We start from the raw sequence: 23,152 nt of genomic DNA, 5'->3' as shown, positions 1-23,152 counted from the left end.
ATATGCATATCACAGCGGGAAAACGGGCAAATTACAACAATCCCTGTGTGTGATGTCACACACGGTAGTCCAGTCCCAACATTTGCATACAGCAGCTGCTGGAAACACTAACGCTAACACTTACCACTCCGTAACGTTGCTCTCCAATCTCCGACCAAATGGCTGTTCTTCAAATTCATTGGTCTCCTCCTCCGATAAAGTCTCCAACATGTAAGGTTGGATGCCAATAGCCTCCATAGTGCATCTCTCAAAGTTTCGCATACTTCACTTACTTCTGTGGACTCTGAGGCAGCCATGGATTGCTCCTTATAAACCAGCCAATCAGAGCAGAGTATGTCATCATTATTTAAATGAGCCCCAAATAAGGCAATTCAGCTTGTCTCATTCTAGGACCAAATCATAGGGTTGTAAATGGGCCTGTAAAACAGCATCTGTACATCTTTTAGATCAACCAAAGTTATATACCTTCTTTGTAGACATCAGAGAACACTTTAGAATACCAGATAGATGCTTTCTATGGCCATTTTAAGCACTGATTCATAAGTTTTAGACGAGTGACTCTCAGTCAAACTAACTCCCTTAGCTGGTAGCCGCCACAACTATGTTAAGTAACATGCTGGTTTAAAAATAGAAATGCAATTAACAACAACACTGTTATACTTTTTGGGGGAAATATCCTTTAACTAACAGCCTTATTTGACAGTGAGGCATTGAGTAGTTTTTGTTCAAAACAATCGTTGAAACCAGTCGTAATGTTGTCTTCAGTCAGGTAGCCTAGCTGCATGTATGTATGTATATACAGCATCTCAGAGTCTTTGGGACCAAACAAAATCACATTAGAAAGTCTATGGAGTTGTCTTACAATATCTGTTATTCATCTTGTTGCTCTTTCTATTTTTCACTGCAGGGTATGCAGTTTATGCACAACTTCACATGTAACAGCTACATTTTTAAGGTGGAGTTTCTCAAAGCCGGAGTGTTTTCAACAGGAGAAACAGAAGCTCTGCTCTTTTGGCTTCAGCTTCCTTCAGCCGATATGAGGGGGTGGTTAAAAATCGCTGGCAGTAGCTGCATGTCGTGTCCACACTGTCAGATCTGAGGAGGGAGTTCCTCTCCCTCCCTCCATTTCTCTCCCCCTCTCTCTCTCTCCTTCTCTCTCTCTCTCTCTCTCTCTCTCTCTCTCTCTCTCTCTCTCTCTCTCTCTCTCTCTCTCTGTCTGTCTCTCTCCCTTGATGCATGCACCGGTCTGATGCTCCTACGAGGCTTCATCCAGTCCATCTGAGCCACTTGTGGGAAAGATTTGAGTCACAGCTCCTACGAGAGGTGAGTCATTCTTTTTCTCCATCTCCCTACTCATGATAAATTTCACAATTTCACCACCTCTTTGCGTTGTTACATTGATTGTGGTAAAAACTGTAACTAATAGAAAAGCTGGTATTAATGGCCAGACTTCAATATTGTGTGTGTTACTGTAAAGTGTAACGATCATTATTCATTATCGTTTTTGTCCCCATGATATTTGTATAGAAACTCCATGTTTCTCTCTGTTATTAAAACAGAGTTTGTATTGAATTTACAGTTAGGGTCACATGGATGACATTCATGGGTGTTTTACAATGCAATGGATTTTCTACTTGTAGTTTTTTTTTAATGCACTTTCAATTTATTTGCTCATACTAATAATAATTGAAGATTAACAACTGACAGATTTTTCAAAAAATATAAATCATATTAATATTATTATATCAATATTTGAATGTAAACGTTTAAATCCTAAATCGTCTGTTGAGAATAAGATCAACTGGACAACCAACAGTTTTTTGCTCAGAACCAATGATGTCTACTGAATAAAAGGATATTTTATGTGTTACGAAACTGTTTTAATATAAGTGTTTATACAGGAGCTGTGTAGAATGTATTGTATCTGAAACATTTTTACCTTTATCATCAGTCTTGACGCGTGTTAAGAAATGAGGTCACCATGGTAATATGCATGCATTATGCTTCTGAAGATATGATTTCACACTGCAGTTAGAGAGAGCCCCGATCAGGGAGAGCCTCCCTCTGAGCCGCTCTGCTACTTCGTCTGGAAACACAAACACAGAGTTACTGATGCTGCACACTGTGGCTCACAAACTGAGCAGAGCAAAAGCTGATCACACATCACACATTTAACAGATTTTACCCCAATTTTGCAGAAATGCTCTTCTTGCTCAGTGAAGTGTCTCTCTGATAATAGTCTGGAGAAAATTACAGTATGCTTCTTCAATATAATTGTCACTATAATGATAGCCTGGAGAAAAGGAGTGAAAACAGCAGCTGTGAGTATCACAGTGAGAGAGGAGCTAGTTCCTGATGAACACATCTCCTGCTGAGGGAACATTAAAGTGGCAACATTTTTGCTTTTATCATTAGCAGCATTTAGATCTCACAGCTTATTTCCAATGGAAAATAAAAAATGTAGCTATCCAGGGGTAGAGTTAAAACCACAGGAATATTAACAACGGAGGGCCCGTTAAAGGAGGAGGCAAAACAGGCAAAGAGGGAGAGTGATTTAAAAAAAACAACGCAGTGTGTCTGCTGTTGTGAAAGAGATCCTAAAGCGGACACTACAAAAAGACCTCTTGGTGGGGGGAAATAAATCAGTTGGTGCTTTAACATAATTTAAAAAATAATAATAATACTGTGATATAAAATGTTCTTTAATTCATCTTGTGATTTAGTTTTAAAATAAAATACAAATATTATTTCCTGCTGTTTTGCATGATTGGTCTCTGATATGATACAATGTAGAGTTCAGTATCACAGGCTGACACTAGGTTTACTACAATTCAAATCAATGTATTATTTATTTCTGTGATGATTTCCAGTGAAATATTGGCAACTATTCTACAACCTATTTGAATAAACCTGCAGGTGAATCTTTTGGTGGAAAAGAGAACGCTTGAATGGTGATTTTGCTTATTTTTGGGGTGTCTGGGAGGCCATGAGACACTGTTTGTCATGAGTTGTCATGGCAACCTTTGAAGAGCTGCTCATGACCATAATTATTTGCTATCTTCCATGTCATTTTATTGGACTCAGTCACATCAGGAGATCAGCTGCAGATAGAGATCTTCTTCTGGTGCTAAACACGCAGGTCTGCTGAGAGGAGGCTGAGCAGCAGCATGCAGGCATTCAGCAGGACTGCTACAGTGCACACTGAGGACATATGCACACTGAGGACAGATGCACACTGAGGACATATGCACACTGAGGACATATGCACACTGAGGACATATGCACACTGAGGACATATGCACACTGAGGACAGATGCACACTGAGGACATATGCACACTGAGGACATATGCACACTGAGGACATATGCACACTGAGGACATATGCACACTGAGGACATATGCACACTGAGGACAGATGCACACTGAGGACAGATGCACACTGAGGACATATGCACACTGAGGACAGATGCACACTGAGGACATATGCACACTGAGGACATATGCACACTGAGGACATATGCACACTGAGGACAGAAGATGCACACTGAGGACAGAATCACACTGAGGACAGAAGATGCACACTGAGGACAGATGCACACTGAGGACAGAAGAGGCACACTGAGGACAGATGCACACTGAGGACAGAAGAGGCACACTGAGGACAGAAGAGGCACACTGAGGACATATGCACACTGAGGACAGATGCACACTGAGGACAGATGCACACTGAGGACAGAAGAGGCACACTGAGGACAGATGCACTAGATACTTTACCTGGTTATCAGAACAATTGTCATAAAGTATTAGTTAAACAAATAAGTGTGTGTGACAGTGTGTGTGTAGGGATTGAATATGCACACGATCATTTGCTATAATTCTTACTGTTGCAGTTAAGGCACGTAAATACTGTTTCACTAGCAGGGACCATGCCACAACGATGGTATGTTTGTAGGTGTATTGAAAATAGTGACAGTGAATTGATATGGGGGGAGGTGAGGGTGATATGATTATGATCGATGCCGCTTGTTGGTCTGGTCTGGGAGGACGTGCTGTGTTGTCCGTGCAGATGGAGACTCAGGGTGGGGGATCCGTCTCCAGCACGGTTCCGCTCGGGATGAGTACGCCCCCCCCCCCCAGATGATTCCTAGAATTAGAAGTAGAAATTATACACAAGTTAAATATGGATGGAGACAGGCAGATGATGGGGGGATGTAGGGATAAAGGGAGGCGGGATGAAGGGATGTAAGGATATAGGGGTTTATCGTCAAACGGGGTCGATGGATGAAAAGATGAAGGAGTGTTTCTAATGTTTCAAGTGCTAAAGCTGCTGTTGAAAGTGTTTGTAAAGTGTCCATGATGAATAGTACACGTACTGACTAGCCTAGCAGTGTAGCTAGCTGAAAGGGCTTGGGGTCAGTGTTTATATTTGATTAATGAAATGTAATAGCTATTCATGTATTCAACCGCTTCCCACAATGTAAGCCCTTGCGGTATCAGTATCTTACATTAGCTCATGCAACCAAATAGGCTTCCTTTGATCACTCATTTTAACAGTTAAGAGCTAAAAACATGTCCTATCTTGCTTATAGTCTGCATCCATGGTGGGGATTTGAGTTCAGAAATCATTAGCCGTCAAAATCTTCAACATGAATCTATTCATTCTAGGTGTTGGAATTGCATTCCTTGTTGTGACACATAGTTGATGTCAATAAATAATCCTCTGGGGTTGAAGGAAGATGGAGTGTACCTGAGAAACAACACAGGGATTAAAGGATCACAGCTGTGCATTGACAGAGGAGTCGCAAAGGAACTACAGATATCAGTATGTCAGCACACCACATCAGAGAACGCAGGGGGCTACAGCCCGCACATAAACCAAAGGTATAGGTATTGTGTGGGTTATCCTATTTTAAGGCTCGTCCAGTCAGCCTGGGCCCTGCTGTTGACTTTCTAATACCAAAAATGTTGAAGTATGGTTTTCCTTATGCAGCATCATACAAAACTTGATCCAAACTTTCTAAAAGTCTAACTTCCAGAACCTAGATCTCGAAATGAATTGGTGGGGAAGACACTTTTAGAATGAGACCTCTTGACATCTGCCACCATGCTCTGATGAGTCATATGAATGTGAAATGTCAAAAATGTTAATGGAGGGGATTCATAGATTACTTTGATATTTTAGCATGAGCAAGTCTGAATAAAAGATGGGAATTGGGAACAGCAGAAGCAGAGTTGTGTTGCTCTTAGTCAGCATGTTTGACATTTTGCTGGATAATTTCCTCCGTGTTTGAGCTGCAGACTGGATTTTGTAATCAATTTAAAGCTCAATGTTTCCTTGGTGCTGATGTGCAAACCTTAACTAAATAGATGAAGTTGTAGTCACTTTGAGTAAATTAGTGTGAGGGTGCATATTTTGTAAGAAAGAAAAGAGTTGTCAGTGAACATTAAACTCAAACATTCAGTGATATTTAACACAACGGCAGATAACTATTTTCTCCATAGTCTCTCCTGGATAACTGGACTTAAACTCACATTTATATTCAATGTAATATTCCATTCCTTACACACTTAATGTATATATAATATCCTGCTTTATATTTTGTGTACATTTTTATTCCAACATGTATATTTTCTACTTTTTTTAATGCTATTTTATTTCTATTGAGATGTTTACATTTGGAATTGTTTATTTCTAGTCTTTAAATTTGACTGTGTACAATGCCTTGCCTTTTTACGCTGCTGCAATGCAAACATTTCCCAAACTGGGATCAATAAAGAACTTGTCTGTCTGTCTGTCTGTCTTGTCTGTCTGTCTGTCTTGTCTGTCTGTCTGTCTGTCTGTCTGTCTGTCTGTCTGTCTGTCTGTCTGTCTGTCTGTCTGTCTGTCTGTCTGTCTGTCTGTCTGTCTGTCTGTCTGTCTGTCTGTCTGTCAATCTATCACCATTAATATTAATTCACAAATTCCTCACAGTATTAAAGATAGTGTAACTTGTGAGGAGTGTTTAATGTACTAATGCCTTTCCCTAGAATTTCAGAACCAGTGCTGTTGACGCAACACAGTAGCTGCTGTGATTTATGCCGACTCATATCTCAATCTGACACCTCTTGATATAACAATTTGAAGAAAGTCTTTAGAGATGTTTATAAATACCTTGGATAACAGAGTGCATATAGGCATGCTTGTAAACTAACGTAGCATCTAAATAAATCATTGTGCTCATTAACCAATTTTGTCAAAGCAAATATTCTTGATATCTCATGCAGTCCGACCCCTGCCACAATGTTCGCACTTTGTTCCTTTTTGTAAAACAGAGAGCATCAAATGGTTTGAATGTGTGTGCTTGCTGCTTTGAATGTGAGATATAGAGCCAACCTAAATATATTTTCATCAGTGTGTGAAAGTATGACAACGGTGAAATGTGATATTCTTTCATTCATATATGGAAACCAACAAAGGGTAGGATTTAATTATAGACACTTCAGTCATGACAACAGGACAGATCTTTTTGCAAGTTCTGCATATTTGAGATTATCCCATGATACTGATATGAATTGAAAATAAACAAGTGTGAGAAAATGGAAACGGAAAGACAGCTATAAATTGAATGACTGAAATAGAATTGCTCCAGTGACTGGGAATTGCTTGACATTTGCACTTATAAATAGTTTGAACAATTATTACTGGTAAAATGTAATTCCAAGTAGATTGATAAAATGTGAATTACCTTCAATTACTGTGTTCTAACAGCAATAAAATCAAACTTAACTGGCATGGTTTTTTCATTTAGCCAAGCAGCAGAGATGAATTGTGTCGTTGTGTTCTGTTGTTATGGGATTTGAATAATTAGCATTCTGCTCAAATGAGTCAGACTGCAGTCCACACAGAGGCTACGATAGGCACAATGGAGCATTAAGTTTATCTCTTAACTAAGCTGAAATGGCTTTGTTTTCCCACCAGTGTGTTTGCTTTCTGTGTACACCTTTTTCAGGGTCCATACTTTTCTGTGGGGTGTGGTTTGAGGGGGGGGGGGTTCCAGTCAGATCTCATCACTTATAATCAGCTGAAACAGGATGAGGCTCTGTGTCTCAGTCACAGTGTGATGGCAGGGCCCCTCATCTCTTCCCTTTCATAACCTCCAGGGCTCCTCTGTCTTAATTTTAGCTGAGATTACATCCCATTATGGCCAAACTGTCTCACTGATGTACAGATGGGATCTAATTAGAATGCCCTGTTTAGATTATTGTGACTGTATGAAATAATTTCACTTTGCGCTTTAACCAGAAAACAAATCCTCAACCATCTCAACCAATTTACTGAAGCACTTATTATTTGAGGCTGACTGATTTATATTTTTAACAGGAAACAATTGAATCATCTTAAGAGTAACCCAGTACATGTTTAGTCTTAAAGGAACAGAGAAGAAGACTTATCTATTCCATGTTTGTAATGTAAATAGAGTATGCATGTTACATTCAGCAGGAGCTGGGCTTAAACAGGGGGAAATATGTAGGCTGCTTCTATTTAAGGTAACAGAGTATGACTTCCAGCACCTCTGAGTCACATTAACACTTTACAATGAGACAGTATGTGTGACAGTGAGGTTGCTCTGTCCACAGTTCTGAAGAAGTCCTAAAGCTTGGTGTGAAGGCCCTGTAGTTATCCTCCTGTATGTGTATTTGATTTACTGCTTGATGGCACAATCCCTAACGTTTCTTCTCTTCAGTACTGTGGTTGATCTTCAATACTTTTAAATAATGTTCCTAAGACATTAAGAGCATTAAGAGAAACACATTATAAAATGGCATTTAAAAACACAGGTATGAATAATGCAGGTACAAGATACCAGAATAAGAGTTACAGTGCAGTGTGAGATATGAAGAGTTCAATTAAAAGCAGTGGCAAAATTAAAAGTCTTCAGCCTGGAGTCAAAGTGTAGCCGCAGACCTGCAGGGTTCTGGTAGTTTGTTCCAGATATTTGGAGCATAATAACTGAACTTCTCCTTGTTTAGTTCTGAATCTGGGGACAGAAAGCAGACCCCAGAACACCTGAGAGTTCTGGATGGTTCATGGTTTAGCAGGGGATCAGAATAAACCATTCAGTGCTTTATAAACCAGCTGCAGAACTTTGAAGTCTCTGAAAGGAAGCCAGAGTAAAGACTTCAGAACTGGAGTGATGTGATCCACTCTCTCAGTGTTAGTGAGGATTCGACCCGCAGCGTTCTGAATCAGCTGCAGCTTTCTAATGGATTTCTTAGTGAGACCTGTAAAGACACCGTTACAGTAGTCCACTCTACTGAAGATAAAAGCATGGACACGTTTTTCCAGATCCTGCTGAGACATTAGTCCTTTAATCCTAGATATGTTCTTCAGGTGATAGTAGGCGGACTTAGTAACTGTTTTAATGTGACTGTTGAGGTTCAGGTCAGAGTCCAGGACTACACCTAGATTTCTGGCGTTATCTGTTGTTCTAGTGCCGACTGAAGCTCATCGCTCACTTTTATTCCTTCCTCCTGGGCACCTGAAGGTCACTAGTTTGAACTGCTTATGACACAAACACTTTAATCAAAGTTGCTTCAAGGGAAAACAATTCCATTTGGGCGTTTTAACAAAAGAAAAAACATATAGGCCTTTATACACATATATGTAAAGTGAAAACGCTGAACACATCGCACTGTGAACATTGTGACATTGTCCTTTGCAGCCTGCTTGGAAAATGTCCCCCACAAAACAGCAGCAATGATCTGGAGCAGAGCCGCAGCAGGCATGAATCTGTCTGATGAGTCCTCCTACCAAGAGGAGGAGATGCTGGGCAACTCCTCCTGGGGTTACTCCTATTATCACCAGAACTACACCCTGCCCCCCCCACTGCTACAAGGCAAGACCAGCACCTCCAAACCTGCAGCCTGTGAGCAGGTCCACATCGCAGTAGAGGTATGGACAGCGGGTGCTACTGAACACCATTATGCTTTTTTTGATCTACACTATTTAATTCATCCTCTGGGGAACATGACTATCAGTGTTTCCTTAACTTTTTTGGCATGAAAGTGTTTTCGCTGACACGTGAATTCATTTTAATATGTTCCGATGAGGTGAACACTCCTAATTTTTTTTTTTTGCGTATTGGCATTTTTCCGTACTCTGCTGTTTCCTCTTTTTTTTTTTTTTTGCTTTTCTGCAACTACTCTAACATCCCTCTCTGTTACACTGTATTCTACTCTCATCAGGTCTTCCTGATCCTGGGTATCATCTCCCTGCTGGAAAACATCCTGGTCATCACAGCCATAGTAAAGAACAAGAACCTTCACTCACCCATGTACTTCTTCGTCTGCAGGTGAATGTTTCAGTACATCAAAACCTTCTTTTTTTTTTACATGTGCCAGGTCTTCATCATTATACTAGGTAGACTATTCAATGTGCACCATTCTCCAGTGTTTGGATAAACATTTGAATAGAGAAATTGTTTCATGAATTCAAATGGGTTCTCAGCAGTGCTATGCTCTTATGTGGGCGCCGATAAATCCATGAAATGTTTGATCTTTCAACAGTAGCCTTAGTTTGTTTGTGTTTATCCTCTCTGAAGCTTTTGCATAGTTAAATAAATCATTAAACAGTTTCACTTCTTCTGGTGCCTGACATGATTTGGGTCAACGGGAAAAATCATCTGTTTCCCCCGAGTGAACCCCTGCTTTTCGATCACTTTTGAATTGTTTTGTAATACACCGATATCAATAAAAATGTATATACAATGAGAGAACAACACAAAGTGAGACAATGAGGGTCTTAAATTAAACCCTAACTCATTGAACATTGGGTAATATGTGGGAGTTCCTTCAGACCATGATCATTTCAGAAGTATTGAATGTACATGGTGATTTTTCATCTTTTCTTTATTGCCAATACTTTTCAGTGGGCAGTGTTGAAGCTCAGTCTGTCAGTCAGTCACTTGGTCTGTAACGTCTCACTAACTGTTCAATAGTCTGCTTTGACATTTTGTAGCAATATAGGAAGTATAGGGAGCATAAATATAAATATCTTGAGCCCTTGCAGTTTCCTCTAGCGCACCAGCACGCCAATTAAACGTGCCCAATACTTTGATTTGTTACGAAATACAAACAAATAGATACATATCCCATCAGCCTCATCTGTTGCCACTTAATTCCGCTGTTGTGGATTTGTAATTTCAAGAGAGCTGCACGAAGGTAGAAGCTGTGCCTTGTTACTCTTGATAACGAGTCAACGTTTAAAACCACCTTTTTATGTTGAAGACCTGAATGAAAACTTGAAATATTAAAATAGATAACTCAATAACAAAATAAAGTGTTGAGTCTCAAGCTTAACAGAAGCAGATTTCTCAAATAAATTGTGAGGAAGGATCTGTCCATTAGTTCTCACAATGTCACACATTGTGATGCAAGAGGAAACACGTTACATCCTGAAACTGACATGAACCACATTTTTAGAATGTAGTACAGACAGTCATTTTCCACTAGAGGATGAATCTTTTAAAAGAAATCGGCATTCTGCTTTAATTTGACCTAGTCCGACACAAATTATGGAATGTTGGCATGCTATCATGGCATAGCTTGTTTCCTCACCGCAAGAAAGTTCAAAAATTCCATCTGCCAGCCGTTGTTCTATTATTTTAGGTATGTTCAAAGATGTGCTGGAGAAGTCCAAACAGCTGGACAGCACATGCTTTGAGGCTGACACCTTCATTCACATTGACTGAATGGTGTCTGTGAGGTTCTATTCACCTGCCATGTTGTGCAGCAGGTGTGCAGTGTGATGGACGTCGTACTGTTGTCTGTGAGACTTGATGTGGGGTTAAAAACAGCTGGCGGAGTGTTGTTAATGGAGGAACGCTAGTAGAGGTAAGATCGGGTTTTTGTTCCAGATTCTATTGTAGCTTTCTGCTGAATCCTCTTCTTCAGCTCTCGCTGTACTTCAGTATCCGCATAGAAGTTTACGTTCCCTTTTATGAAGTCTCTGAGATCATGTTGTACTGTGTCAGCGTGGTTTCAGCTTAGATCACATGTCCACACAGCTTGTGATAACCGCAAGGTCAGAGGTTCTGCAGTGGAATGCATTTCTGTTTAAGATTTTGCAAGCAGCTTTTACCATGAAATGCATTTTCTAGTTAAGTTGTTGTTTTACACTCTGAAATGAATATGTTGACACGAAGGGGGCAACTATGACTTCTACGCTGCAGGCTCCTGGATTCATGTGCATCTTTAAAAACATCTATGCTTCCATGTTCTTCTAAACTTAAGCTACCCTGTTTGGTTGTTGCAGTCTGGCAGTAGCGGACATGCTGGTGAGTGTCTCCAACGCCTCGGAGACCATCATCATTTACCTCCTCAACAACAGACAGCTGGTGGTGGAGGATCACTTCATCCGGCAGATGGACAATGTGTTTGACTCCATGATCTGCATCTCTGTGGTGGCCTCAATGTGCAGCCTGCTGGCCATCGCTGTAGACAGGTAATGATGGAAAGAATCAAGCACTTTTATTTCATGAATAACACAAGTCCTTGTGCGTAATTACTTTACTCTGCTTTTTCCAAAACAAGTCACTCTTCTTTAGTTCAGTTAATAAATGTGTTTTATAAGAAAGTCAGTAGATCTTTTGGTATATTTCAGTCATTAACATTTTATGAGCTCTTTGTTTTGCTGAGACACTCCAGGAAATCATCAACCTCTCTCTAATTTCTGCCCAATATGTAATTACTGATCCTGTTAGTGGAGTTCAGGGAGTAAAAGTCAGAATATCCTTGCTAGGAGGAGCTGCAATACCCAGTTCCTGGAGTAGATCTTTAAAACTGAAATACATATATTACATACTATGTGTAAGGTTGTTTCACAAAAAGCTTATAGCAAATGATACAGATTAACCATAAAAGCAATCAAAATAAATGTCCATCATTAGTTTATTCAAAATCTCAGTGGCTTAAAGGTTCTCAATTTGAAATTCAAAGCATTGCAAGGCAGCAAACACATGTGTTCTATGTTAGGATAGTGGAGTAGCAGAGAAACATATTCAGGTGTATCTGCTTTTCTCATGCTAGCATTACATTCATTTTACATGAAGCTTGTGAGTCTGTGTGAGTGTGTCTAGCTAACAGTTATATCGCGTTTACCGCTGACAAAGCAGAAGGCCTACCCTCTGACAGCATTGTCACAGATATTGTAATGGTATCCCTTCTGTTCTGGATCACACTGTTAGCTTTGTAAGCACTGTTAGCAGCTAGCAGTCGGCTAAGCTGTCGCTACGTTGAAAGTTCTATGAAGGTAATACCGCTGTTCTGAATTTGGCATGACAAAGGTTTCTAGGAAATCGTAGGTGACTTGGTTGTGGTTTATAATCTACAGGTATGTCACTATTTTCTATGCACTGAGATACCACAACATCATGACAGTGAGGAGAGCTGGCTGCATCATCGGGGGAATCTGGACCTTCTGCACGGGCTGCGGGATCGTCTTCATCATCTACTCAGACACAACCCCGGTCATCATCTGCCTGGTCTCCATGTTCTTTGCTATGCTGGTCATCATGGCCTCACTCTACAGCCACATGTTCATGTTGGCACGTTCACATGTGAAACGCATCGCTGCGCTCCCTGGCTACAATTCTATCCACCAGCGGGCCAGCATGAAGGGGGCCATCACGCTCACCATCCTGTTGGGGATCTTCATCGTCTGCTGGGCTCCCTTCTTCCTCCACCTGATCCTGATGATCTCATGTCCACGGAACCTCTACTGCGTGTGCTTTATGTCCCACTTCAACATGTACCTCATCCTCATCATGTGCAACTCTGTGATTGACCCACTGATCTATGCCTTCAGGAGTCAGGAGATGAGGAAGACTTTTAAAGAAATAATCTGTTGTTACAGCCTGAAAAACGCCTGCACCAACATCTGCGCTCTAACAGGTAAGTACTGAGGGACACAGACTAAGAAACCAATGACAGGATTTGTAGGATGAACTGCTGAGTCTGACACTGGAGCATAACCATACGAGAGTATCAAAAATACACTTTGTGAAATGGTTCATTGCACTTCTCAGAAAGTACAGTCTTTGATGAAGACCATTTTTGTTTTCTCTCAGGATTACCTGGAGATGGGTCCCTCACAGTAGGAAGGCTACACTACTTTCTAATATATCCTCCATGTAAACAAAGAGTTGCCATTTCAGTATTTGAACATACACAGCAGGACCATTTGAAATGAGGATTTCTGGAAACTGCATTACAAAAAAACAGTTTGTGTCCTACATTTCATTTTAGAGGAAATGTACTATCACAAGTAAACCCTACCGTAATTGCTGTTGTATAGGACAAGTGCGTAGGATATGCTGGCTTTTAATTACTGTATGTATTCATTGGGGGATTTAGGAAACTATTGGAAACGTTTTGTAGGGAATAATAATAGTTAGTTGCCTCAGGAGATGTCGCCTGGGTCAGCGTAAGCCGAGGATAATTCATTTGAGTTGGGGGGATGTGGCTGGAGGTAATTCAAAACAAATTGCTAAATATACAGTGGGGCAAAAAAGTATTTAGTCAGCCACCAATTGTGCAAGTTCTCCCATTTAAAAAGATGAGAGAGGCCTGTAATTCTTATCATAGGTATACCTCAACTATGAGAGACAGAATGAGAAAAAAAAATCCAGAAAATCACATTGTAGGATTTTTAAAGAATTTATTTTCAAATGATTGTGGAAAATAAGTATTTGGTCAATAACAAAAGTTCATCTCAATACTTTGTTATATACCCTTTGTTGGCAATGACAGAGGTCAAACGTTTTCTGTAAGTCTTCACAAGGTTTTCACACACTGTTGCTGGTATGTTGGCCCATTCCTCCATGCAGATCTCCTCTAAAGCAGTGATGTTTTGGGGCTGTCGCTGGGCAACACGGACTTTCAACTCCCTCCAAAGATTTTCTATGGGGTTGAGATCTGGAGACTGGCTAGGCCACTCCAGGACCTTGAAATGCTTCTTACGAAGCCACTCCTTCGTTGCCCTGGCGGTGTGTTTGGGATCATTGTCATGCTGAAAGACCCAGCCACGCTTCATCTTCAGTGCCCTTGCTGATGGAAGGAGGTTTTCACTCAAAATCTCACGATACATGGCCCCATTCATTCTTTCCTTTACACGGATCAGTCGTCCTGGTCCCTTTGCAGAAAAACAGCCCCAAAGCATGATGTTTCCACCCCCATGCTTCACAGTAGGTATGGTGTTCTTTGGATGCAACTCTGCATTCTTTCTCTTCCAAACACGACGAGTTGAGTTTTTACCAAAAAGTTCTATTTTGGTTTCATCTGACCATATGACATTCTCCCAATCCTCTTCTGGATCATCCAAATGCCCTCTAGCAAACTTCAGACGGGCCTGGACATGTACTGGCTTAAGCAGGGGGACACGTCTGGAACTGCAGGATTTAAGTCCCTGGCGGCGTAGTGTGTTACTGATGGTAGCCTCTGTTACTTTGATCCCAGCTCTCTGCAGGTCATTCACTAGGTCCCCCCGTGTGGTTCTGGGATTTTTGCTCACCGTTCTTGTGATCATTTTGACCCCACGGGGTGAGATCTTGCGTGGAGCCCCAGATCGAGGGAGATTAGCAGTGGTCTTGTATGTCTTCCATTTTCTAATAATTGCTCCCACAGTTGATTTCTTCACACCAAGCTGCTTACCTATTGCAGATTCAGTTTTCCCAGCCTGGTGCAGGTCTACAATTTTGTCTCTGGTCTCCTTTGACAGCTCTTTGGTCTTGGCCATAGTGGAGTTTGGAGTATGACTGTTTGAGGTTGTGGACAGGTGTCTTTTATACTGATAACGAGTTCAAAAAGGTGCCATTAATACAGGTAACGAGTGGGGGACAGAGGAGCCTCTTGAAGAAGAAGTTCTGTCTGTGAGAGCCAGAAATCTTGCTTGTTTGTAGGTGACCAAATACTTATTTTACCGAGGAATTTACCAATTAATTCATTAAAAATCCTACAATGTGATTTCCTGGATTGTTTCCCTCATTCTGTCTCTCATAGTTGAAGTGTACATGTGATAAAAATTACAGGCCTCTCTCATCTTTTTAAATGGGAGAACTTGCACAATTGGTGGCTGACTAAATACTTTTTTGCCCCACTGTATCTGTATGGATGAGGCTTACTTGGTCAGTGGTGAAAAGTCATGTGCTGTTGAACCTTTGGATGTTATCGCCTGTCAACAGATAGTATGCTGAACTACATTTGTCCTGCCTCCACCTGCTGCTGAATAAACTCAGAGTTAATGAACAACTTCCTTAAATCTGCTAACGCTCATATTAGAACAGCCATTTTCTGCTATGATTATGTGGATGCTCTTCTGCATATATCTTGTATCTTCATATTATTTATAGCTGCTATATTCTGTCAGTGTGCCGCCTATGATCTCTTCATGACACATTCCTGCCTTTGATTGTATGAAACAATGTAACATGTCATAAGTTTACACTTTAAATGTCGACTGTTTGTAGCTTCAAAGTGCTATCTGTAAGTGTTTGTAAGTCGCGCCCACCACCCAACTAAGAAGCTAAATAGATCTTTGCTATGAAATGCAACCTTCTGAAACTGCTTTTCATGACAAAAGATAAGCATCTCCTGTAAGTGCTAGAAGCTAAACATTTCTTTAGTGTTTTATTGTAATTTGTATTCCAAAAAGAGCAAGCCATTTGTATTAGTTGTGTCTTTGATTGATCTGTGGCATATCTTAGAGTATGCATAAAGGCTGTGGGACAAGAAATGTTTTTGCATCAAAATCATGTTGTAATGGTCTTACTGTATTCCCCATGCATTGTAGTTGTGAGATCTAAAGAATTGCATATGAATATGCAAACAGCTGTACACGCCCACAGGATGAAGTGCTTTTATTAGAACCCAATGATATCATCATTCATCATTTGGTTATCTGTAGGAGAAAAGCAGAGATTGTTGCATTTTGCTTCTCGACATGACATATATTTGGAATGATTCAAAATGATTTATTGTTATTTTTCATTGGGAAGTAGTTATTTGGCCCGACAGAAACAGCAGCAAGAACACTGAATGTAATATTACATTAGACAGAGGTGAAGCCCACTTAGTAAGTGCATGATCAGTCCTATGTTATGTACAGTGAGAGCATATAACAGTTACATCAGTCATGTAAGATATGGTAAATTCATGGCATGCAAAAATATAAATGTGAACTGCAAGAGAAACGACTGATGTCAGTGTTGGCGATGTTGCTTAACATGATGTATTTTATTATTGTGTGAATAAAAGCAAAAGGTAAAGTTATATAATTGTTTGCATCCACTGTGGTACATCGTGGTTATGTGAATGATGGAAACCTCCAGATTATGATCTTTGTGAAAAAATAATAACGTGATCTTTGAAAATGGTATCTGGGAAATACATTATTTATAAGTTTGACACTTGGTTTAAAATGCGAGTACATCCATTTCAGAAAACGAGTGGAGTAGTAGATAATCAGCAAGGCAGAGTGAAGATAGCTGGATGGTATGTAATTAAAAAATACATACACAGAAATACTTAAGACACTCAACGCATAGATTGAATGTCACATGTGCACATTTAAACACAAAATGAATTAATGAATCACCTATATTTAAGAACCAGGTGTAAAAGCCTTCTGCTGCAGAATGGCTCTGACTGTCCTCATTCTCAGTGGCAGTGTGTATTGTTAATGTATGTAGTTGACCTACATGCTGCCGTACCCTGCTTGTAGTTTCATTGCTATTCAAAAAAATTGCAACATTACATGATTGTCTATGGACAGGAAGTGGTTGTGCAGCATTGAATTTTTTCACCAAAAAGACCAGAGGGCATCACTTCACACACAGTACAGATTAAACGAGATTAAAACTACCAAAGGTTGTGAAATAGGCAATTATACCATTAAGAAAAAGTGAATGCTGATTGGTGACATAAACTCTCAACACTATTGATCAGTTAGCTAAACAGATAAGTGCGGACCAGCAAACGTTGTTTAAATGTTAGCTGCGCTAGCTTAGCTCAAAAGGTAGAGGAAATGTTAACATTAACACTGATTTAAGTACAGTACATTTCACAGTTTAAAGTTCAGAAACAACAAGGGAAATTGCTCATTTGTACTCTTAAATGCTATTTTATAATATCTGAAGACAAATTTGGCAATTTGCCACTTTACAATCCATACAAAAAGTATAAATCAACACAACGGTAACATACCGCATCAAACACTAACAGCAACTTTGAACACTTACCAACATAAGGTTGTATAAGGCTGCGTTACATTTAACTAACCCAAAATATATGAATTACTGTAGTGTAACGCAAGAATGAATGGTGTAGGAAAGAGTCCTAAAACCTGGAAATTAGTTAGCATTTCACAACATCCTGTTTCAGATTGTAAAATATGTTTTTGGTAAGACGCCTGAAATAATCTCTTTGGTTAATAAAAACTAAAGAGATTTTTCCTTTTGTGTTCTACGGCATTAAACACATCAGTTAATACCCCACTGATGAATGTCCGAAGCTATGGGTGTTAAACACAGCAGTTGCTAAAAAGTGATGAAACCATTGAATGTCATCACGAAAAACAGTCCACCTTCAGCTCAGCATCATGTCACCGGGATGTAGTTTGATTATAATCATATTTGAGCTTTTTACTTCTGGATTGCATTTCTGCTACAAAAATCATCAAGCGGTGTCTGTTGAGTTTCTGATATTATTATGTGGAAGTATCCTAAAGGCCATCTTAGTTCTGCAATATTCCAAAATACAAGGAAAAAATGCCATGCTATTTGTCCAAAGATTTTGCAATGCTAACTTCTGGGTCGGCCTAAATATACATCATCACTGCACCACTCTTTAGGCTACCATGGACAGATCCCACAGATTAGGGTGAAAAAACGAAAATAGAGCATCGTCTGCAAAATATACGCCCAACTATGAGTATCTTCCTTACTGAAATGTTTTTGGGTTTTTTTGCCTATGGTTCTTTTGCTCATTACTTTTAATTAAAATCAATATGTTGGTAGATAAATACAATGATAACAAAAGCTTCTTATAACTGGACCCATACAGTATGTGATTGCTAATGTTCCTTCCTTGAACAACAACTCATTATGGGATGTCACATTTATCAGAATCCAGTTCATTGCCAAGTACGTTTACACATACAAGGAATTTGATTTGGTGTCTTTTGGTGCAAACATAAACAATCTAAAAAAATAAGTTCTAAAAGTAAGTAAAAAATATACATAATAACTATTAACTAAGACAAGTATTTATTATTTTATATCCAAGTGTATTTGATATAATCGAAGTTAATTACAACAGAAATTATATTTGCACGGTGATTCAACTAGTTACATTACAATTTTGCTATTTTTGGTGCATTTAACTATTTTGGACCATAAACAGAAATAAATTGTACTTATCTTTTTACCATTCATCTATAGGTCAACTGTGAAAAAATAAAATGAATGACCTGTGAACAATGCACTTTTTGTTATACACTCAATCAATTTAATTTAGATTTGTTTAAAGGGTTCTTTAGTGAGCCAAACTTTATTTTTCTAGGGGTTGCATCTTACAATTGATTTATTTAATTTGTTATCTTAATAGTTATTAGTATATCAAACAGTATTTAATTGTATTTCACTGTAAAATATGTAATCTTTAACCTTCATTCTGTTATTCTATATTTAATTATATTTACATGTTCATACAATCCTGCATTACTTGACCACTTTCAACATTCCATGCATAATTTATTGTATTTATTTATTTTTCTAACAAGTATATACTTCATCTGCACTACTTACTGACTGGGCTACCAAACTACCTGCACTATTTTAATCTAATTTATCCTACTCTGTTTCATTTTGCCCTATCTTTTTGTTTCATTTTATTATCTTTATTTTTATTGTTTTGTCTTATGTCCTTTTATAATATGTTGCATTGTTGGAGGATGCTCTCAGTTAGCTTTCGCAACACTGACTATATGCAACAAATGAATGTAAAGCAGTCTGCCCGTAAAAAGCAACTGCTTTCTTTGGATAAACAAAAGGTGCCAATAGATGCTATTTATGATCGCTGCTTCCAGTCTGAGCAGAGCAGCATGTTCCTGAAGGTGTGTCTGAGCTCAGCGCTGCGGAAAGCGTAGATGGCCGGGTCGATGACGGCGTGGCTCATCAGAAGCACCACGTGTAGCTGGAACAGTGACCGGTAGCACTCACAGTACGGGTTCATGGGGCACACCATCATGATAATGAGGTGGAGGAAAAACGGCGTCCAACACACAACGAACACCCCAAACAGGATGGTCAGAGTCAGGGCCCCTCTCATGCTGCTGCCCCACCACCGCTGGCGGCTGCACTTCCCCCCACTGCTGCTTGGTAGGGCAGCAATCTTTCTAGCATGGATGCGTGCCAGCATGAACATGTAGAAGTAGAGGAAGCAGATAATTGCCAAGGAGATGACAAAGAAGACAACAAAGCAGATCATGATGAACTTGGAGGCGAAGAACCTCACCATGAGCACAGCTGACACCCCACATGTTATCCAGATTACACCCAGGACAGCCTTTGTGCGCCGCATAGTCATGATGTTGTGGTATCGCAGAGCATGGAAGATCGTGATATAACTGGTGAGAAAAACAATGTGATTTCATTATCTGCTCAGTTAAGCTTTTGGTATTGTGTTACAACTGTAGAAATGCATACATCATTTTTATGGATAATTTGATGAATGAATTTCATGCATGTTTAGAGTCACTTCATATTTGTATACCATACTCACATGATCTGAAATGAGCAGCTTTGTCGAAGGTGTAAAATATTGTAAACAAGGCAGTATTAGCAAGTGTGACTTACATTCCTTGTGGTAAGCTGTGAGTATTATCAAAGTTCCAGCTCTACCGTGTCTCTCTGAATTTTATCTCCATTGCTTCAGAAGTTTCCATCACAAGACCAAATATCAATTGTCTCTTTGTTTTTTCAGCCTACAGTATAACCGGCTCTGGTTACATTTAGTCACTGGAGCCAGCTTTTCCTTTGATATAAATGGAACTTAACTGCTTTGCAACGGGGATTCTGGTGTATTAGAGGGGTGGAATACATTTATACCATCACAGATGCAAGTCCGCCCCTCACTCTTTGAAGCATATGGTTTAGAATCAAAACCATTAATACATACCGGTCCACAGCGATAGCCAGGAAACTGAAAATGGAGCCAACGAAGGACATACACAGCAGGGAGTCCATCACATCATCAAGGTTCATCTCAGAGGAACCTTTCTTCTCTAGCTGGCCCACGTTGGCAAACACAATCATCAGGGTCTCCCAGGTTTTAGTGAGGCTGGCAATGGTGTTAAAGGCTGCCAGGCTGCAGATGAAGCAGTACATGGGAGAGTGGAGGTTCCTGTTGTGTATGACGGACACCACAACCAGCAGGTTCTCAGCAAGGCTCACCACACCGATGGAAAAGAAGAGAGGGACAGGGACCTTCACCTCGAGGCAGTCCGACTGATTCACTGTGGTTGTGTTCATAGTGAGCCAAGATAGCTATCCGTCCATACAGGAAGCTGATTTTAGCTATTTAGACGTTGAGTTCTCAAAAATGTTGAGAACTATTCAAAGGAATAATGTTAACATGCAATGTTTATTCTTATCTTTGGTGTTGGCCTAGATTAAACTGCAGCTAATTATAGATTGTGTCAGTCATAGTGTTAGCTATTACAGTATCTCCATTTTTAAATCCTGCCATTCTAGTGTATGCCTAGTGTATGGTTTGTGAGAAGCAATGATTAAAGATTCAATCTGAACCAAATTGGTTGTTTTCTCAGCTGATCCAATGTGCTTTCTTACTCCGCCGTTTATAAATTTTCACATCCTGAATGTGTTATTTTTAGTGGGTGGTTTTGGCACAGCTCAGTCATCATGTACAGCCATGTGGTCATAATTGCCTTTCTTTGGCTCCTTACACAAGGGACATGTAATCAATTCTTTTCTGTAAGGGTTTTGCTTAGATGGTGAGTGTTTTTCCTGGGCTTAGAGTCACACAGTCAGTAATTGATTGAGTGGTGAAAGCAGATTGCAGCGCAGTGGTTTTTGATGCTGGCCTTTGATTCGTGCCACTCAAACCCTGTGTACTCTCTTGAAGCTGGTAAGAAGCTTTTCCTGATGCATCTCCTGTGGAATGAAAAATGTAATAAATCAGTTAAATCCAGATGTTATACTCCTGCCTCTGTTAATGCGGAACCTCCCCTTCTATGCTTCACATAATGAGTTTGGTAAGAACTACAAATCATTCTTGCTATGACATCACATCAGCCGCAATGCTAAATATCATCACATTTTGCAATGGTTACGCTCACGGACCAACAAGGTAAAGACACAAGAGTTGAGGTTAAGTTGGAGTCAACCTGTATTTTCTCTGATGAGTAGTGCCACCTTGAATCCATCTGACTATGATCCCGATTTGTTTTTGTGCTAATTGTCATGAACTAAGTGTATGCATTTCCTTTTTTCCTTAATTCTTAATTCACATAATTGATTGTGGTATTTACAACATTAAACCTTGGCGTGCATTTCAATTATGCAGCGTATCCGCCCGGGATCAATCAATCTTGTTTTCCGCAGCCTAGTTAGCTATTTGTGTTTGTTTTTTGCGTCAAATTCATCAGCACCTGCTAAGCTAACAGTCCCAGCCAGTAGCTCATGATGCTGTGCGTTATTGTTTGGCAATGCACAAAATTGATCATAATAATCTTGTCCTCCCTGAGCATTAAAATAATAGTTGCACAAATATCCTATCTTTAGCAGATCCTGCTGGCTTACTGCTAGCTGAAGCTCCCGCCAGGCACACAGCACACGACAGCATTCTGCAGCATATTTTCAGCTTGATGCGCTGAATCACAATATCAATGCCACTTGTTCAGAGAGTGACACGTTGTCTTTTCTGAACTGCAGGAAGCCATGCTTGTTGTGCGTGTCTCAAACTGACATGCTGAAACAGCTGTCTCTACAGACCTCCATTTGCTAATTTTGATAGAGAATCTTTCCTCAACTCAAAACATATTTAGCGCTCTCCTAGCGTTTGTGTCCTTATTTCTGTATCGATTAGGGAATAGCATTCATGGTTAATAATGAAGGTGGTAAAACTAAAAAGTCTTCTGCACGTCTCCCTGGAGTGTTTCTTGCCACAGGCTTTCGATTTTCTAGGACTGAGTTCACAATCCAAAAATATCTGCCACACGGCCATTTCACCGCTCAGCTTTTGTGTGTGTGACGTACCTTTGTAAAAGTGCTTCCGAAGTACCGTAGCTTTTATTTATGTGTTCATGAACTTTACATTTTTTTGTTTAGAATCAATGTACAAATGTGTGTGTGTGTGTGTGTGTGTGTGTGTGTGTGTGTGTGTGGGGGGGGGGGGGGGGGGGATCTTTTCACACCCAGGCACATAGTCATTACTCAGATGTCATCAAACAAAAGGTCAAATAAACCATTGGGGCAAAATTAGCAGGAAGCTGGCAGGTTATTGATTAAATAATACAATTATATTGATTCCCTGTAGCGGGAAATAAATCATCTCCATGATGATCCTCATCCTCTGTTTACTGATTTCTGGCAGACATGGAATTCATATACGCATGCAGGTATCCATCCATAAACTGAACTTTACCACCTCACTTTAAACCTCTCTAATATCACCGTCTCTGTGTTCACAATCTTTTTCTCAGATAAAAAGAAACACAACTGCATTAAACACCCCCCCACAATCAATACATACAGTGAAGTATTTGATCCCCTGCCGATTTTGTTAGTTTGCCCACTTACAAAGAAATGAACAGTTTATACTTTTAAAGGTAGGTTTATTCAGTGAGAGAAAGAATATCAAAAAGAAAATCCAGAAATGTACATTAAAGAAAATATATTAATTGATTTGGGTTTAATTGGGGGAAATAAGTATTTGATCCCCTTGAAACCAACAAGGATTCTGGCGCTAGACCGGTTAAATAAGACTTTTCACTTTAAGAAAGTACTCCGAATATCAACTCTTTGTCTGGATAAAAGACACCGTCCACAGTCAATAAATAAGATTACAACCTCTCCACCGAGGGCCAGACCAGAGACAG

The 23,152-nt window shown here is 39.8% G+C and overlaps 2 protein-coding genes across 2 annotated transcripts; one reads left to right on the top strand and one right to left on the bottom strand.

Moving 5' to 3' along the window:
• Nucleotides 1-1,282: 1,282 nt before the first annotated feature.
• On the top strand, nucleotides 1,283-13,557 carry LOC134862218 (melanocortin receptor 5-like). The gene is made up of 5 exons (XM_063879986.1): nucleotides 1,283-1,323; nucleotides 8,703-8,932; nucleotides 9,226-9,332; nucleotides 11,294-11,482; nucleotides 12,371-13,557. Exons 2-5 carry the CDS (start codon nucleotides 8,738-8,740, stop codon nucleotides 12,939-12,941), a joined length of 1,062 nt encoding a protein of 353 aa, XP_063736056.1. The 5' UTR covers nucleotides 1,283-1,323; nucleotides 8,703-8,737; the 3' UTR covers nucleotides 12,942-13,557.
• A 2,328-nt stretch (nucleotides 13,558-15,885) lies between these two features.
• mc2r (melanocortin 2 receptor) lies at nucleotides 15,886-20,753 on the bottom strand. Its single transcript, XM_063879985.1, has 2 exons — nucleotides 20,212-20,753; nucleotides 15,886-19,660 (listed from the first exon to the last, which is right to left on the bottom strand). The coding sequence occupies exons 1-2, from the start codon at nucleotides 20,562-20,564 to the stop codon at nucleotides 19,102-19,104; spliced, it is 912 nt and encodes a 303-aa protein (XP_063736055.1). The 5' UTR covers nucleotides 20,565-20,753; the 3' UTR covers nucleotides 15,886-19,101.
• Nucleotides 20,754-23,152: the final 2,399 nt, after the last annotated feature.

The sequence above is a fragment of the Eleginops maclovinus genome, chromosome 3, assembly GCF_036324505.1.
Source record: "Eleginops maclovinus isolate JMC-PN-2008 ecotype Puerto Natales chromosome 3, JC_Emac_rtc_rv5, whole genome shotgun sequence".
NCBI lineage: Eukaryota > Metazoa > Chordata > Actinopteri > Perciformes > Eleginopidae > Eleginops > Eleginops maclovinus.
This window is presented reverse-complemented; position numbering and strand designations above follow the sequence as displayed.